The sequence below is a fragment of the Somniosus microcephalus genome, chromosome 11, assembly GCF_052327205.1.
Source record: "Somniosus microcephalus isolate GS21.2 chromosome 11, FLI_Smic_1.0, whole genome shotgun sequence".
In the NCBI taxonomy this organism is placed as follows: Eukaryota; Metazoa; Chordata; class Chondrichthyes; order Squaliformes; family Somniosidae; genus Somniosus; species Somniosus microcephalus.
In genome coordinates, this window is record NC_140997.1 from 210,840,405 (window position 1) to 210,859,254 (window position 18,850).

Consider the following 18,850-nt stretch of genomic DNA (forward strand, 5'->3'; position numbering starts at 1 on the left):
ATGGAGACACTTACATTCCACATCCCAAGGTAACACTGGTATGATTGTTCAATAATTTCCATTAAAATGCATATCATGGCAGTACAATAGCATACTGGACAACTTAACAGAATCTCATCTGGCAACCTTGGGCTTCCTTATGGCAGGCATGACTAGACTACTTCTCCTCAGCCTCCTTACTCTGGAGCTCCCTCCATCATTACCCACCCAAGCCCCCTCAATGTAGATCCGTCCATAACATTATGAATGTGGTGCAGCAGCAAGTGCTCCTCTTGAATGTTTGAACAAATACCCAATATCAGGAATGGAGTTGTTATACCGAAAGTTTACATTTTTAAAATGAAATACAGCTGGAAGTAATTTGCCCCACCGCCAAAAAATACACCAAACTTGATGCATTATTTTCCCATGGAGCTCTATTCAGGTCAATGGTGAGTGAATTTGTCTGTTAGCTTGACTTTAAAATCAGTGTGTTGCTGTATTACAGTACACTGCATGAAGGTCCCACTATACATTACAGTGACAAAAGGCGGATGTAAAGAATTTTGTTTGGGAGCTTTAGATGCAGTGCCGGACTGCCAAACTAAGGAATACTGAGCTACTGCAACAGCGTGAAACACTAACCTGGTGCCTACCCAAGTGCAAACAGAAAAACAAACACATTTACGGTCACATGAAACCACCAGTTTAAATTACAAAAGCAAAATACTGCTGATGCTGGAAATCTGAAGTAGAAACAGAAAATGCTGGAAATCTTCAGCTGGTCAGGCAGCATCTGTGGAGAGTGAGAGTGTTAATGTTTCAGGTTGATGATTTTTCATAAAGGTCATCGACCTGAAACATCAACTCTGTTTCACTCTCCACATATGCTGCCAGACCTGCTGAGCATTTCGTGTTTTTATTAGGCTAGTTTAAATTGATGTGGTACAAAACAAGACACAAATGCTAGCCACAATTTGGCTTTTCAAGCACGAATATGGGTACCACGGGTGCTTGTTCACTTAAGTTTCCCACCAACCCGTAACAGCTAGTAAGGTAACTCCCTCACCGATATACAGAATAACTGCCAGTGGTTTTGGGGGGGGGGGGGGGGGGGGGTGGCAGACTAAGTCTCGAGCAACGCTTATCTGTGAAGGTTTAATATGCATCAAGTTAACATTTTGACACAAAGGCAATTACACTAAGTGGTACAGGTCTACATCAGTAATGTTTTGAGCAATGGCAAATTAGTCTTTTTTGATGTTTCCTATGCATTCCATTAATACAGTCTTCATGAAAAAGTATTAACCAGTCACCAGTTTTACCTTTTGGGCTGCATAGTCCACGGTTTCATCATCTTGTGAATGAAGGTCTGATAGACTTTCATAAAAGGATTCATTATAAGGACCATCTAAATGTAACCTACTCCTGCATAGGGAAGAATGGAAACACCAGTTACTTAAATCTAAACTGTGTGTGATGAAAAATGCTTATATTAAAATCATACTCCATGCTTACAACCACCCCTGACCAAAATAAGATAGGGAATGGAGCCTTCCTCACTGGCTCATTAATAAGGGATTGTGTAGCTGGAAAGTTAATCAGCTAATCTCAGCTGGGGTGATATGATTGGACTCAGCAACCCTGAGGGAAAGGGCCAAAGTTTCTTTCTGTTCCTGGTCAGTATGGAGTGACCCCTGAAGGAATTTGGCGGGGGCGGGGGGGGGGGGGGGGGGAAAGGGAGAAGAGAAGAAGATAGGACGGGAACGAAGAGAGAAACAAACAAACTCGAGAGCCTGTCAGATGACAACTGGCCGCAGCTTTGATGCCATGTCTAGGCTCACAAGCAGAACGGTCAATGACAAGATGCGCGTGCGTATGTCTCCAATAGAAGGGGAAATTTTAAAACAGTATTAGCATAATCCATACAATCTTTATATAGTTTTAAATATCCGAGACTAATTGCCACATATATCTCATTTACAAAGAAAATTAATCAGGATTCATTTGGAAGCAGCGTAAATTTGAAGACAGCAATTTCTGCCAATCCCACTAAAATTTGCGAGGTAGCTGCACTGAAACATGCCTTGCTGCGACACAAGTATACTGTAGCAACCAACGTTCCCAATAAGCTGCGCGGCCATGCAGCTCTCTGCCGGTCCTGCGCAGCCCAGGACCGGTTTTTCCTATGCTAATGTTTGAACATGCGCAAACTTGTGAATGGGCTGCGCAGCCCACCAAAAGAAATTACGGGGAACATTGGTAGCAACCTCATCCAGTGTTTGAAAACATTTTGTCTACAGATTTCCACACAGGTGGAGGGGAGGGCCTTATCCTGGAGTAATCTTAAACACTTTATTTGCAGATATCTGGTGTGCAAAAACAATCTCTTATAAAAATAAGTGCAAACATCCAACATTTGAAATTGAGAGAATTTTTGCAACCTAGTACATGCAAACTAATACCATACAATTAATTGGAACTAGAGTGCAAACCCCAGTTTTAACTGGATAGTTCTTGGGGTTTTCCCATGCAAATCTTCTTGCAACCTTTCTGGCCAGTCAAAACAAGGTAGAACCTGAAAGATGCCTTTGGACTGAGCCATCCCACACTTCCTGGCTAAAGGTAATGTAGGCTGAGCTAAACAAAAATAAAAAGGAAGTTTTAGTCTGATGTAACAGGAAGGATAATTGTTTTGCTAAGTAACTTATTTAGCAAGTACTTTTCAAATGCTGCAAAGACAAGTATTAAAGAGCAGTAGTGCACGAGCTTGTTACTGGAACATTGGCACAGCACATCACTTTAGGTTGGCTTCAGTGGTGCCTGCTCGGAATTTTAGAAATCTTCACGCCTTGGAAACAACATTTGAAAGATGTTACTCTATCTAAAGTGCATTACTCACACAACTCTGAAATTCTAACTGAATCAGCTGTAACGATGCAGCAATATTACTTTGCTGGAATGCCTTGTTACTAAAACTTCAAAGAATTGTCACAATAGTAATAACTCCAGGTTTGCAGTCCTAGAGCACCCTCAGGTGGTCAGTACGAGTCACATAGGGAACTGAAGTTACTAGCTGGAGCTACCTCAAAATAAATGCAACTAGTTTTTTTACCAGTTAGATAAATGTTCAGGATGAAGTATATAACTCTGATGATGAAATTTAGTGGCAGCAAGAGTCAAAGATTTGATAAGTTGTCTCACTGGATAGAGAATTGGCTTGGCAACAGAAGGCAAAGGATGGTGGCGAGTGGAAAATGCTGCATCGGGGATGAAGTAGCCAGTGATTTTCCACAAACATTTTTTCTGGGAGGGTTGCCGTTTAAAATATTTGCAAATGATAGGGAACAGGGTGCCTTCACAGTAACATTAAATATCCTGACAACTCAAGTTATGTGGGCAGATAATGAGCAGAAAGGAATCTAATTCAGAGACACTCTGGGCAGATAATGAGTGGAATGAAATCTAACTTCAGAGAGACTTGCACCAATTACATAGATGGCTGAGATATGGCAGATGGATCTAATTGTGGATAAATGTAGGGTATTGCACACTGAAGCAGGTAAAACTAGACATGTACACAACATGAAGCAGTCCTATTTTAACTCCTCTATTGGCAGGGGATAAAAGCATCTAGTCAGTGGAGACATGTCATCAACCAGACAAATTAGGTACTCATCTGCATCTAGAAGGTAGTGGACTACAAATCAGAACAAGTTATACTGACGTCAGCCATCAATGGAGAGGAAAATTCTAGAGTACAACATGAGGTCTTGGCCACCCTACCTCAAAAATGAGAGAGCGGTTAAAATGGGTTCAGAGAAGAGTGAACAGGGTATTTCGCCAGGTCTCAGAGGACAAGAGTTATGAGCAAAAAAAACCTCAAGTAACTAAACTTGTGTCAGAGAAGAGGAGAGACATGATAGACATCCTTAAAATAATGAAATGTATAGATGAAGTAGGAATAAACGAGCTATTTAACTCAATGAATGTGGGGCTGGAGGACACAAATACATAATTAACAAGCTTCAAGCAAAGAAAGAAATCAGAAAATCTCCCCCCACCACATGATAGTGGTTATGTGGAATAGACTTCTGGAGAAGGTAGTCGAATTGGGGTCAATTGGCACGTTCCAAAAAGAAGCTGGAAATTTATGCGTGGACTCACGGATTGAGGATTAGATTAAACAGCTATTAATTACACCGTCAGTCTTTTGCCCTATAGAGAAGGGAAGGAATTTAGTTCTCAAACGGGTGGTATGGGAAGGAAGCCCATGATAGAATCACCCGTGGGCTCTGGATGCAGCTGCTTTTGTGGAAAAAATAGCTTTTATGGATTTTATGTTCTTACACGATTCTTTCACCACAAAAAATTACTTGAGTTTCTATTTTAAATTAGATACTGATATAGCACTGCACAATCTGGTGAATCACATCTCGTAAATAGCAAAAGGAAGCACTGCAGCCACTCAAGCCCATTCTTTCCAAAGACCAGGTGCTATGTACCTCATCATGGACTCCAATCCATTCATTTAATCTCTCAAGGGAATGTTTGACAAATATTCCCTGATCCTCAAAAGGTTATCAAGAAAAACTCCAAAATATAAATCCATTCTTTAATACCCACTTTGCACTCCTTGCTTAAAACTCAAAGCTGGATGAAGTGTCAATAATTCTTGATACTCCAGTAATAACCTTTTACATGACAGGCAGTCCAATCACATTTCTCAGAGGAGTGCAAATTGTGGAATGAAGCTCAAGTTCACTGGTTTTTACATTTATTTTCTAAGTTTACCTTTCCCACTGTTTATGAACTCCAAAAACAGTGGCTAAAGCATCTGTTACCTATGACAATGCCAGTGCTGTTAGAGCTACCATGACTCCCCTTGAGAAGGCTTTGTCTGCTGCCCCAACCTCTGGATGCCCACAGTAACTTCAGCACTGCTGACCCGACGGATCGTCTAACAGAATCTTTCTGCAATTGCTAAATGAGTTGCTGTAGCAATTAAACGCAAGTAAATTTACTTATAATAAAAGACACTTAATTTGAAACTGGGACTCGTGCACAGAACAGTGTGCTTTGTGCTCGACAAAAAAATAGGCAAAGAAACAGGCCAACCAAGTAAACTGAGAAGTGAGAAGAATGCAGCAAGGTGAAACCTAGAATGTAGTAACAATGCAAGGGCAAAAATATAGGTCATGTAATGCTGATTTAGCCACAAGTGCACACAATTTAAAACATGCTAAAAAGCACCTACTGGCAAAAGAAAAAAAATATATAAAATTGAGGGGGAAAAAATTTAAACTCTGAAGAATTTAACTGCCAGTTCCCACTCCACCCAGATGTTTCTTTCCCCACCCAATATTTTCTGGGGTTGTAAAGATGAGAGATCTCTAGTCAACTCGTCTAATGTTGCAAAGTGCTATTGAACGGTGCATATATTTGTTACATTTTAATAGCAACTAGCCATCGAATCTCTAACCCCATTCCTCTTTCCACACACTCCTACAATTACATCATATAATAATTCCAGTTAACCTGTCTTTTGGAAATGCCTCCAAGTGCTGTTGAACTCTCAAATATAAAGGATAGATTCCATCAATGTCCATCATATCAAGCATCTGCACTTGAAGGATCCGAGAAAGAACACAGCCTTTCGGCAATCCAGAATTCTCCACTACGTGAATACCTGGAAACAAGAGAAGTTTTTTTCAAACTGCACAGTAATACAAAAATAATAAATCGACCAAGATAAATTTTCAATAGAAATACCTCTGAAATATATTTTTAAGCTGGCACTAGCATTTAACAGTCTTATATCAGAAATTACATTCATTATTATACACTCACATCCCAATTATTTTCACTGGAGGTTAATGAAGTTTTTGTATGTAAATGTGTAATGGATATCCTCCATTTTATGGCTATGGTGTAGCTTGGAACTGAATGATGAAATTAATTATACAGTTTTCAACATGAGGTAACAGCATACAAGTTCACAATAACACATAAATGACTAAAGCTGTCTTCCCATAATTGATCAATTCAGGAATATAATTGAAAATATATCTTAAAATTGGAAGCTCTATTGTTATAAAGCCATTCGAGGTGGCGGCAGGGAGGGATTTAGGGAGGGGATTCCAAGTGTGGAGCCTAGGCGGCGAAGGCACAACTGCTCATGGTGGAGGGGGGGAAAGGGACAGGTGATGCACAAGAAGCCTGGGGAGGAATGGAGAGTTCTGGAGAGGTTCTAGGGCTGGAGGAGAGTACAGATATAGGGAAAGACAAGGCCGTGACAGATTGAAACACAAGGTTGAGATTTTTAAATTTGAGGCACATGGGGACTTGGTGCAGGATAGGATATGGGCAGAGTTTTGGCTGAGCTGAAGTTAATTGAGCGTGTAAAGACTGGCCAGGAGAACTTTGGAAGAGTCAGGTTTGGAGGTACAAAGGCATGCATTAGGGTTTCAGAAGCAGATGGGCTAAAACTGGCGATGTTAGAGTTGGAAGTTGACAATCTTTGTGATGGAGAGGATATAGGATCGGAAGTTCATTTCAAGGTCGAATAGGACGCCAAGGTTCTGAACATTGTAGTTCAGTCTGAGACAGTAGCCGGGAGGGGGGTGGAATCAGTGGCAAAGGTAAGGAGTTTGAGATGGAGGCCAAAGACAATGGTCTTCCCAATGTTTAGCAGGAGGAAAATGTGACTCATCCAAGATTGAATGTCAAACAAGCAGTCTGACAGCATAGCAGTGGTGAATGTCACTGGGGTATACGTGGAAGCTGATACCATTTTAGCAGATGACATCAGCAAGGAGCAGCATGTAGATGAGGAAGAAAATGGAGCCAAGGATAGATCCTTGAGGGATTCTGAAGGTACTGGTGCAGGGGCAAGAAAGGAAGCCATTGCTGGAGATTCTCTGGCTACAATTTTGTAGGAAACATAAGAACTGTCCAACTGAAGAGAGGTATTAGAAAAGAATGGTGCAGTTGACCATTTCAAAAGCTACAGGAGATCAAGGAAGGAGGAAGGAGTAATGTACCATGATCAGATAGATCATCATAAATATCATTCATGACTTTGATTAGTGCCAGTGCAATGCCATGGGAGAACCTGATTGGGGAGACGGAGTATTATTACATTGACAGAAGTGGGCTATAAAGGAGCGACATTAGGAAAGTAAGCCATCATCATTCATCAGTTGACTATCACCAGAGATCCTGTGACTGTCATCGACAACGCTTTGTTCATCATGCAGGATGGTAATTCTTCTATGGGAATTTCTGTCTCCCATACAAGTTGAGTATCCTACTTCTAATAATTTTAGGCTGATCTGTTTTTCCATTTTTTTGGTTCCCAAAATAAGAGTTCTGAAACTAGTTCTTCTTTTGCTCTTAAGGATTGGCCAGCAGGTTTCAACCTCCTATGCTTTATTACTGTTGCTATTCTACCCAAGTCTCCATATAGTATCTTATTGGGAATGTGGTATTTCCAACAACAATTTACATTTATGTAGAGCCTTTAACATAGTAAACTCTGCTGACATCTAAGCTTTTCTCAATAGTCTTGTGTTGGTAAGCCAACCTGAAAATCCTGAGTTTTCTACATGGTTACCGTATTCACATTTAAGATATCAATTATGATAAAAGCCACTTTAAATAAAAGCTGAAACTTGTTTTTAATACAAAAAGCAGGTTACAAGTAAAAGTAGGATGAACAGAAGTCACACTGATAAAAGTGCGAAAAATAATCCAAATAGGTGTTGTGCAGATGAAGTCAAGGATGACTTTCTTAGTTAGCCCAAGATACAGCAATAGACTAAGTGGAGTGGCCTGTGGCTTTACTATGGCAACAATGAAAAAATCAATTCAACTAACCAGTTTGATGATATTTCTTTGGAAGTAGCAGGCATCACCCCACCTATGTCACATATGTACAAACAACTGTATCTTTATGACGAGGCCCAATTCTCTCAATGCAGGAAGACTCTTGGCATCGACAACACAAGCTGCACTTTATTTCCAATCCATTAAAAATGCAATTTTTACTACACTGGTAGCTGCACAAATCTGCTTTAGCAAAGTGCATCAAAAGATTCATCCAGAGGAGGCCACTGACACCAGCTATGGCCGTATTTATTCTCCAGTTAAACTTTATGAAGTGGCGGATGTAGGGTTACACTTTCAAATACATGATTATGGTCCCAGTTTCAGCTTGGTGGTTCAATACCAATCTCCACACACACATGATTCTGTAACTCAGTTTTGTAAAGTCATATCACACTTCAAATAACAAACAGCAAGAGAAGTTGCCCAATGCTTAAACTACCCACCAACATTGCAAACAGCATTAGAAACTAAACATGGATATTGATGACAAATCTGATCAAAATTATCAAACACATTAGGCTGCAGCTTTTCACAAGGCAAGATACAAAAGAATCTCTGCAACTAGCAATGAAGAAAATCAACACCTAAAGGAGGCACCCTTGTATATGGAATAAAAAGGGAGTGTTACTGGGATAAAAATTTAAGGAGGTATTGCCCTTGAGTCCCCTGATGGTTGGCCTGGGCGAACTCATAATTGTGTGCGAGAATAAAGATGAAACACTTAATCTAATTTTATACTAAAGTCATCACAAATCACACTGAGCTTTATGCACGTCAAAGGCTAATAAAAGAGACTTACCATTTCTTAAAACTTCCCTGCGAAAGTGACTCGCTTCACAATGGCTCCTTTCCTCTGAAACACGTGTTCTCTTCATATCACCTGTCCTGCAGGTGTCTGCATTGCTCACCAAAGCCATTGTTATTACATGAATCAGTTCACTGATAACAGTTCTTGTGCACTGTGGTCCACTAACCACACCGTTAGCAGGGAAGAAGTAAGCTTTCAAATGATTAGCAAGTTCATTCAGATCCATCAAGCAGTCCTGGTCATCTTTACAGCCAAATATCAACTCTCCGTTCTTCATGTGTTAGCCATTAAAGTAATGCAAGGAGGGTTTTTTGTTGGGGTGGGGCAGGGAGGTGGAGGAAGGAGGGAAAGAAAAAAAATGAAAAATTACTATGCAGATATACAAGGCATTATAATGCATCTCGACAGAGGTTAATATTTCAACAGCTACCAAAATAAGGTTAAACATTCAAACTATTTAGAGTATAGCATATTCGGGAGCATTTTAAGTTTCAACTTCTGTACACAGGCAATTCCATATTTTATGCATTTCAGGTTGCCTTGTCCTGTATGTAACCAAGTACCTTAAATTATAGCCAATGAAATTTGAAGCACTGAATACTTAAAGCAAGTTTCTCCAAGAGGGGAGATATTGTTTAGCAGAATTCTATACACAGGTGTCTCAAACCAATACACTTCAAGTAATGGAGGAACTTTTGCAATTTAAAAATAATTCTGAGCAGCCAGAGTTGCAGACAAGATTCTTTTCCTTCAAACTAACCATGGAGATCAATAGTGTAGTATTTGTGCAATGCAAGAAAGGACAACTAAATGGACATTGAATGTAATTCTTCTGGTGCAACTCTGACCACAATTGTTATAGGTTGCTACACCTTAACGAACAGTGGGGAAAGATCCCTTAATCGCAAGAGACGACTTGGACAGTCAAGGAACAGCGCAAGGTGTGATACATTCTGAAGAGCTTCTACTCTGGTTCAGACTCTACACTGTTAATTAACAATTCTTCAATCTGATTGGTTAAGGAGATACATATATGCTCACAGGCCCCAGTTGCCCTGCAGAGGGCACTGCGCCGTTTCGATGTCCCACATGCAGCAACTTGCTGCACAAAAGCTCATGAAACTTAAACGGGCAAAGGCAAATTAACAAACGCAGGCACCATTCGTTCGCCCTCCACAGTAAATTCTGGCCCATTAACTCGATCACTTGTTAGGCTTTATCATTCAGAGGAAATGTTTAAGTTTTCAGTATGTTTTCAGCAAAATACATAGTCTGTAATTACCTTAAAGATTTTTAAGTTGTTCTGAGGCTCCTGTAACAAACTTTTCAAGGCAATATACATTCGTTGTTTATTCCTGTAAAACATAGGCACATCAGAAATTGTACAATTTGCACTTCTCCAAATACTTTTTGCACCCAACACAAAAGCCAGCTCCCCTTGGCAAGCCTGGACTTCCAACAAACCAAAGCAAAATGTGAATGCAGTGATCTGGGCAGCATCCTCATGGCAAATAACTAACCCATTTATTGTCACTGGGTTACACAGAAGGTTTCTATTACATTGTCACTTCAGAAGAGGATTAATATCAGTCACTCCAAGCATCTTCTTAAACAAAACGACCAACTAGATTTATTTACAGAAGCCAGTAGTGACAGCATGTTGACATCAGTCCACCCGACAGCAACATTAAACCTGTAGTCCCTGATGTAAAATAATAAAATCTCAAAGTCTCATGCATTTGAGCAACACCATTCTTAGTTTAAACCCACGTTCGTTTAGTTTATAAATGAAATTCAATACTTGCTCCAGTTTGTTAGTTTTCTAAGCACAATTAAAATTTGCTGAAGAATTTGGACATCCAGCTTGAACTATATATTTTGGCTCTATGAAGGCTAAGCTGTCAATCATATTTAGGTTTATAGCAGAGACTGCCTGACTGATTCTCTTGCTATCATGGTTACACTAGTGAAACAAAGCACCTCTACCACAAAAGGATGAAAATGACCCTTCTCTTCCCCCAATGGGTTGATTTCAATGGTCATGGGTACACAAACTGCATTAATAACCCAATGATCAAATGTTTCTAAAACTTGGGCGAACTGTACATTGCACTTGAACAGGACAATGCAGTTTATATACTGCCCACCTGGAACACAGGAACAGGAGTAGGCCATTCAGACCCTCGATCCTGTTCCATCATTCAATGAGATCATGGCTGATCTGACCTGGCACCCATCTACGTATTTCCTCACGTAATTAATTAAGAAAAGTACCTCCTAGACATCCTATTTACATAGCTGTGAGACGTGTGTAAATTTCAACATGGCATTCAGTGCTCAGTTAACGATCCCAGGCAAACTCCTTTCCACATTTAAAGAGTCTTTTATGATTTGAAACAAGGCTGATCTTCAATCTCTCAGTAATCAAAGTATATTTATAAAGCTACCCAATTTCTCCATGGTTAAATTCTGTATTTTTCTGAAGATATATCAATGTTTGCAGCATGTGCTATTCAGAACTTACCCTGAGAAAAGGTCAAGGGGACAATATTGGCTAATCCTCTTCCACTTTCCATTAGCCACCTATTATAAAAAACATACCAGTTAAGCCCCAAAATTTCAAATCAATGAAGATTAGATATAGAATTGGTTCCAAAAATTAAAATACAAAATGTGAAATGTAAAGAAGACCAGGAAATAATTTCCACCTTTAAAAATAATTCAAGTTTTACGACAGATAATCCTTATTTGAAAATTGAAAAGTTGCACATAGCATGCGTGACAAAATGAAGCTTTTTTTAATGTCATGTACGTTATTGGAAAAACCAACTTCATGCTGCAAAAAAAAAAGGGGGGGGGGGGGGGGAAGAAAAGACAAACTGTCTTAATAACCTAGATTAAAGAACTAAAATGGAGTGAATGGCCTTCATCATCTGTAAAATCTTGCAATCTTCTAAAACCAGATTCACTTGCAGAAAAAATGGCACCCCGTTTTGAAATACATGGCTACCCCCAGACAAAATGTCTGCTATAGGCACGAGACGTAAATATCTTGGATTGCAACCCTGTTTAACCTTGTTTACTGTGGGCCAAGCCATTCAATTCAAAGACAAAAACTTTAATTGGTAGCTTTACATCAGTTTGAGACTTTTTTTTTTTAAAGTTTGTTTTGTTCAGCTCTACCTATAAAGAATTTTGAAAATCTATCTTGGGCTGACTTGCTTCAATTCCAACATATGGTCACGGTCAGGGACTGCTTAGAGTCCAGTTTTACGTTACGTGTTGCCACCTAATTATAAGACTTTACTATCCCTCCTGAAATGCAGAAAAATACCTGTAAATCTATTTACCATGCTAGTTTCTTACCTATTTATGCTAATAAATTTGTTCTGTAGTTTATAGCTCTAAGTCATGATCAGATAAAATTATTCTACCACTGTCTGAAGTCAATGCAATCACAATATATTCAGTAAGCTGAAATAATGGCAAGCGTTTCCGTTCAATGCCTAGGCTCACTACAATCATCTAAACTTTTGACGAAGGGTACACATCCATAATTTCACAACCTGTCTTTTCTCTTTACAGCTGTGTATTTCCAACATTTTCTGTTTTGAACTAAATATTGGGCAGGTATAGGCACACTCCAGTTTGCAGGAAGCAGGGGTTTGGTTACTGGAATGGGCTTTTGCAGTGAACCTAAGGAGGATATCCAAATAAAAATAAAAAATTACAAACATGAAACTTAAACCCCCAAAATGTACTACATATGGTCACTTTTCAAATGGCAAGCGCACACACAAAAACTTGAATACAGCACTGCTCACAAATAAGGTACTTTTATCATTTTGTATGTTGTAATTTTTTTTAAATGGAAACAAATGAAAATTTATAATTGATAAAAAATAAGTACCTTCAGATGTTGGTGCATGCAATAGCGACACACACGCTGTTTAATGTCCTTGGTAATGTGACTCGAGAAAGGGATAAATCCACATTTAGGCTATAAATAAAAAGAAAGCTAGATGATCCCACTGGAAAGAGACAGTAGGGAAACGCCACTTTTTAAAAAAAAATTGGAAAAGGTGTTTCCTACTACCATCTTTAGTAAAGTTATGTTGCAGTGCATCACAAAAGACAACTGTCAGTTATTTACATTAATATTTCAATGGAATTTCCCCCAAACCTTTACCAATTATAAGAAATGTTGTGTTTTTTTTAAATTATTAATTCGAGATGTGGGCGTCACTGGCATGGCCGGCATTTCTTGCCCATCCCTAGTTGCCAGAGAAGGCGGGTCTTCTGGAATCACTGCAGTCCACATGGTGAAAGTGCTCCCACAATGCTGTTCGGTAGTTTGATACAATGGAGAGGTTGTGTAGGACACTTTGTAGAGGGCAGTTAAGAAACAACTAATTGGTGTGGGACTGCACATTGCACACGGGGGTTGAAATTTTAAAAATTAGGCTTTGTCGACGAGCTTAATTTAACATTTCTTTCTTCTAAAACAGTTACCATTGCATTACAATTGACATTTATTTGTGCGAAACATCCTGAGCATACCTCAGATATAAATGACTAGGAGCCATACTTTCCCTTTGCTTGAATTAAAAAATACCCAATTTTCATTGAAATATACGACACATGCAAATAAAATCTCAGAAATAGGAGGTTTAGAGATATGAGATTCCTGAGAATGTAATTTCTTAGCAGGAATGGAGAAAACAACCAATCACAAAGCAACTACAAGTGATCCTTTAGCATTGTAATCAACATTATCTATTAATAGCAAAGTGAAAATTATTCTTCAGTGTTCATCCACAGCAATTACCTTGATTTCTATACAGAGGGGTGGTCGTTTTTCAATTTGATGGCAGGTTTGGAATTTGGTGAGATCTGGAAGGCATAATGTGTACCCACTGAAGGCATCCATCACTTTATTGCAACGGGATACTGTAAAGTAAAATTTTAATATGTATTTCTGATTAAGTTATAATTTTAGATTTATAACAAGATAAATGCTGTCACATTCAAAGTTAGCAAATGAATATCGATATATACCTTAAATATATTTTGCAGTCACTGTTGCAATCTTAACACCAGCCACTAGATGACAATGATTTTGTATTTAAAACCCTTCCATTGGGTAATTCTGCATTCAAGTTCTGTTTGCTGGACTTTCTGTATCTTTCCTCCCTCACCCACTCATTTTTAAGTTAACTTCTCAAGAATTAAAATAAGCCACACACCTCGGATATAAATGATTAAAGGCCATATTTTCTTCTGCTTTAGTAAAAAGGGTGAAATGTCAATTTTTAATTGAAATTTACAGCTCACAGATAATTTCAGGAACATAAGGTTTAGAAAGACAATGAGGATTTTTTTTTTTTTTTTTTTTTAAAGCAATGGAAAAAACAGCTAATCCCAAAGCACCAAAGAACTTTCAACATTTCTCACACAACCAACAATCCACTTGGGTGGTGCTAAAGTTGAAAAGTTTGTTCATCCAGCTGAAGAGCACTAGAACTTGAAAAGAAACAGATTGAAACTGAAGACAAAAGCCCATTTTACAGACCAGTTACTGGAAACTCTGTTCACTACTGTAATGGCGCAACACAAGCAGATTATTTGCTGGCAGGGAACAGCGGTCAACAATACAATGGGTACAATGAGCATGATGAATAAAGTCAACATCATCTCAGTGATATGCGGGGCCTGGCAGCAGCTCTCTATGTAGTTGTATAGTTAACAAAAAAAGGACAAAGCGAAGCCTTGAACATTATTGCAAAATAGCAGCTAAAGATAGGTTTGGTATGAAGGAAAGTAAATGAAGGTGCGCAAAAACTATTCCAGGCAAATACTGGCAAGAATTTAGCAAATTAAGTGGCAGAAGTGAAAATAGCAGTTATGCAAATTATATTAAACAGGCTGTGACCAATAAATATGCTCTGTCCTATCTGGCTTAGGGACATAGCAATAGCAGTAAGCTATTCAGCCCTTCACGTCAGTTCTTCCATTCAATGAGATCACGGCTGATTAGCAGCCAAACTCCATCCACCCGCCTGGGCGCCATAACCCTCAATACCCTTGGCTAGCAAAAATCTATAGCTCAGATTTTAAATTATTAATTGAGCTAGCATCTACTGAATTTTGAGAGAGAGTTCCGCACTTCTACCACCCTAACTCTTCTCCTGAATGGCCTGGCTCTGATTTTAAGAATATGCCCCCTTGTCCAAGACTACCAGCAGATAAAGTTTCTCTCTATGTACCTATTAATTCCTTTCAAAATACTTAAAACCTCAATCAAATTACCCCTTAACCCTCTCTATTCCAGGGAATACAAGCCTAGTTCATGTAATTACTCCTCATAATTTAACCCTTGGAGCCCTGGTATCATTCTGATGAATCTGCGCTGCACTACTTCCAAGACCAATACATCCTTTCTAAAGATTTTGCTAGAAATTGCTAGTCTATAATTAAGGATAGGGTGACTGAACACCTCAAAAAATTTCAGTTGATCAGAGAGCCAGCATGGATTTGTGAAAGGTAGGTCATGCCTGACAAACTTACTGAATTTTTTTTTGAAGAGGTGACTGAAGTATTGGGCAGGGGAATGTCTATGGATGTTATTTATATGAACTTCCAGAAGGCATTTGATAAAGTCCCACATAAGAGACTGTTAACTAAGGTAGAGGCCCATGGAATTGAGGGCTAACTATTGACCTGGTTAGGAAATTGGCTGAGCGGCAGGAGACAGGCAGTAGGGATAATGGGTAGGTACTGAAATTGGCAGGATGTAACTAGTGGTGTCCCGCAGGGATGTGTTGGGGCCTCAACTATTCACAGTATTTATTAACGACTTAAATGATGGCATAGTCATATATCCAAGGGAACACCACCACCTCCAAGTCTCACACCATCCTGACTTAGAAGTATTTCGCCGATCCTTCATCGTCGCTGGGTCAAAATCCTGGAACTCCCTACCTAACAGCACTGTGGGAGTACCTTCACCACACGAACTGCAGCGGTTCAAGAAGGCGACTCACCACCACCTTCGAGGGCAATTAGGGATGGGCAATAAATGCTGACCTTGCCAGTGATGCGCACATCCCATAAAACAAAAAAAAAATCCAAATTTGCCAATGACACTTGTAGGCAGTGTAGATGAAAGCATAAAATTACAAAGGGATAGTGAATGGGCAAGCAATCGTCATAGGGGATTCAATAGTTAGGGGAACAGACAGGCGTTTCTGTGGCCACAGACGTGACTCCAGGATGGTATGTTGCCTCCCTGGTGACAGGGTCAAGGATGTCACAGAGCGGCTGCAGAACATTCTGGAGGCGGGAGGGTGAACAGCCAGAGGTCGTGGTTCATATCGGTACCATTGATATAGGTAGAAAGAGGGATGAGGTCCTGCTAGAGGATTTCAGCGAGCTTGGAAAAAGATTAAAAAGCAAATTAATCGCCGGATTACTCCCGATGCCACGCGCTAGCGAGTATGGAAATAGGAGGATAGCGCAGGTGAATGAGTGGCTGGAGAGATGGTGCAGGAGCAAGGGTTTTAGATTCCTGGGGAATTGGAATCAGTTCTGGGGGAGGTGGGACCTGTATAGGCCGGACGGGTTGCACCTCAACAGGGCCGGAACGAATATCCTCGCGGGGTTTTTGCTAGTGCTGTTGGGGAGGGTTTAAACTAATTTGGCAAGGGAATGGGCACCAGGAAGTAATGTTAGAAAGGGGAAATAAAGTGCTCAAAGGATTGGGAGGGGCAAAATAGTAAGGTGTTAGGTGGGATCAAACTAAGAATACAGCATGGGTTTACAGTGTACGTATGTGAACGCAAGAAGCGTAGTAAACAAAGTAAGTGAGCTGCAGGCACAAATAGCCACATGGGAATATGATGTGGCAATAACTGAGACCTGGCGCAAAGAAGGGGAGGATTGGATATTAAATATTCCTGGTTATAAAGTGTTCAGGAAAGATAGGAGGTGGTGTGGCAGTATTGGTCAAGGAGAATGTTAGTGCTAGAGAGGGGGGGATGTCCTGGAGGGGTCAAGGACAGAATCTATATGGCTAGAGTTAAGAAATAATAGGTGTCATTACACTACTAGGTGTATTCTATAGACACTAGGTGTATTCTATAGACCACCAAATAGTGGGAAAGATATGGAGGAGCAAATCTGCAGAGAAATGAGGGAGAGGTGCAAGAACTATAGAGTCGTAATAATGGGGGACTTCAACTATCATAATATAGACTGGGATCATAATAGTGTTAAGGGCAGAGAAGGGGAAGAATTTCTGAAGTGCGTTTAGGAGAACTTTCTTGATCAGTATGTTTCCGGCCCGACGAGGGAGGCGGCATTGCTGGATCTGGTTCTGGGGAATGAGTTAGGTCAAGTGGAACAAGTGTCAGTAGATGGAACATTTAAGGAACAGTGATCATAGTATATGGTTTAGATTAGCTATGGAAAAGGGCAGGCAACAATCTAGAGTAAAAATGTTTAACTGGGGGGGGTGGGCGCAATTTTAGTGGGATGAGAACGGATCTGGCCCAGGTAAACTGGAATCAAAGATTGGCAGGCAAAACTGTAATGGAACAATGGGCTGCCTTTAAAGAGGAAATAGTTCAGGTACATTCCCACTAGGGGGAAAGGCAGGGCAACTAAAGTCAGGGCTCCCTGGATGATGAAAGAGATAGAGAATATGATGAAGCAGAAAAAGAGCGCGTATGACAGATGTCAGGTTGCAAACACATCCGAGAATCAGGATATATATAGAAAGGTCAGAGGAGAACTGAAAAAGAGGGGCAAAGAGAGGGTATGAGAATAGAATGGCAGCCAACATAAAAGGTAATCCAAAAGTCTTCTGTAGGCATATAAATAGTAAAAGGGTAGTAAGAGGAAGGGTGGGGCCGATCAAAAAGGAGACCTATGCATGGAGGCAGAGGGTATGGCTGATGTACTAAACGAGTACTTTGCATCTGTCTTCAAGAGGCTGCTGCCATAGACATAGTAAAGGAGGTAGTGGAGATACTTGATGGAATAAAAATTGATAGAGGAGGTATTAGAAAGGCTGGCTGTACTTAAAGTAGATAAATCACCAGGAGTGGATAGGATGCATCCTAGGATGTTGAGGGAATTAAGAGAGGAATCGCAGAGGTACTGGCCATAATATTCCAATCTTCCTTAGATACGGGGGTGGTGCCAGAGGACTGGAGAATTGCAAATGTTACACCATTGTTCAAAAAATGATGTAAAGATAAACCCAGCAATTACAGGGCAGTAGTGGGAAACCTTTTAGAAACAGTAATCTGGGACAAAATTAACAGTCACTTGGACAAGTGCGGATTAAGTAAGGAAAGCCAGCATGGATCTGTTAAAGGCAAATCATGTTTAACTAACTTGATTGAGTTCTTTGATGAGGTAACAGAGAGGGTTGATGAGGGTAATGCAGTTGACGTAGGGTACATGGATTTCCAAAAGGCATTCGACAAAGTGCCACACAATAAGCTTGCCAGCAAAGTTGAACCCCATGGAATAAAAGGGACAGTGGCAGCATGGATACGGAACTGGCTAAGTGACAGGAAACAGTAGTGGTGAACGGTTGTTTTTCAGACTGGAGGCAGGTATACAGTGGTGTTCCCCAGGGGTCAGTTCTTGGGCCACTGCTTTTCTTGATATATATTAATGGCTTGGACGTGGGTGTACAGGGCACAATTTCAAAATTTGCAGATGACAAAACTTGGAAGTACAGTGAAAAGCAAGAAGGAAATTGATAGACTTCAGGAAGACAGATACGTGGCAGATGAAATTTAATACAGAAAAGTGTGAAATGATACATTTTGGTAGAAAGAATGAGAGGACATATAAACTAAATGGTACAATCCTGAAGGGGGTGCAGAGAGAGACCTGGGGGAATATGTGCACAAATCGTTGAAGGTGGCAAGGCAGGTGGAGAAAGCAGTTAAAAAGGCTTACGGGATCCGGGGCTTCATGAATAGAGAGATAGAGTACAAAAGTGTGGAAATTATGATGAACCTGTATAAAACACTGGTTCGGCCCAACTGGAGTATTGTGTCCAATTCTGGGCATCGCACTTTAGGAAGGATGTGAAGGCCTTAGAGAGGGGGCAGAAAAGATTTACAAGAATGATTCCAGGAATGAGAGACTTCAGTT

General features: G+C 40.1%; 1 protein-coding gene across 1 annotated transcript in view; it reads right to left on the bottom strand.

Annotated features, from left to right (window-relative positions):
• Positions 1 to 18,850, bottom strand: part of ippk (inositol 1,3,4,5,6-pentakisphosphate 2-kinase) — a 73,845-nt gene that overhangs the window by 11,476 nt on the left and 43,519 nt on the right. Inside the window, exons 5-11 of the mRNA XM_086001817.1 lie at positions 13,506 to 13,627; positions 12,588 to 12,677; positions 11,202 to 11,260; positions 9,960 to 10,032; positions 8,669 to 8,948; positions 5,518 to 5,668; positions 1,305 to 1,407 (exon numbers count right to left, since the gene is read on the bottom strand). Of these exons, the coding sequence (XP_085857943.1) occupies positions 1,305 to 1,407; positions 5,518 to 5,668; positions 8,669 to 8,948; positions 9,960 to 10,032; positions 11,202 to 11,260; positions 12,588 to 12,677; positions 13,506 to 13,627 (878 nt within the window). The remainder of the gene's footprint in view (positions 1 to 1,304; positions 1,408 to 5,517; positions 5,669 to 8,668; positions 8,949 to 9,959; positions 10,033 to 11,201; positions 11,261 to 12,587; positions 12,678 to 13,505; positions 13,628 to 18,850) is intronic.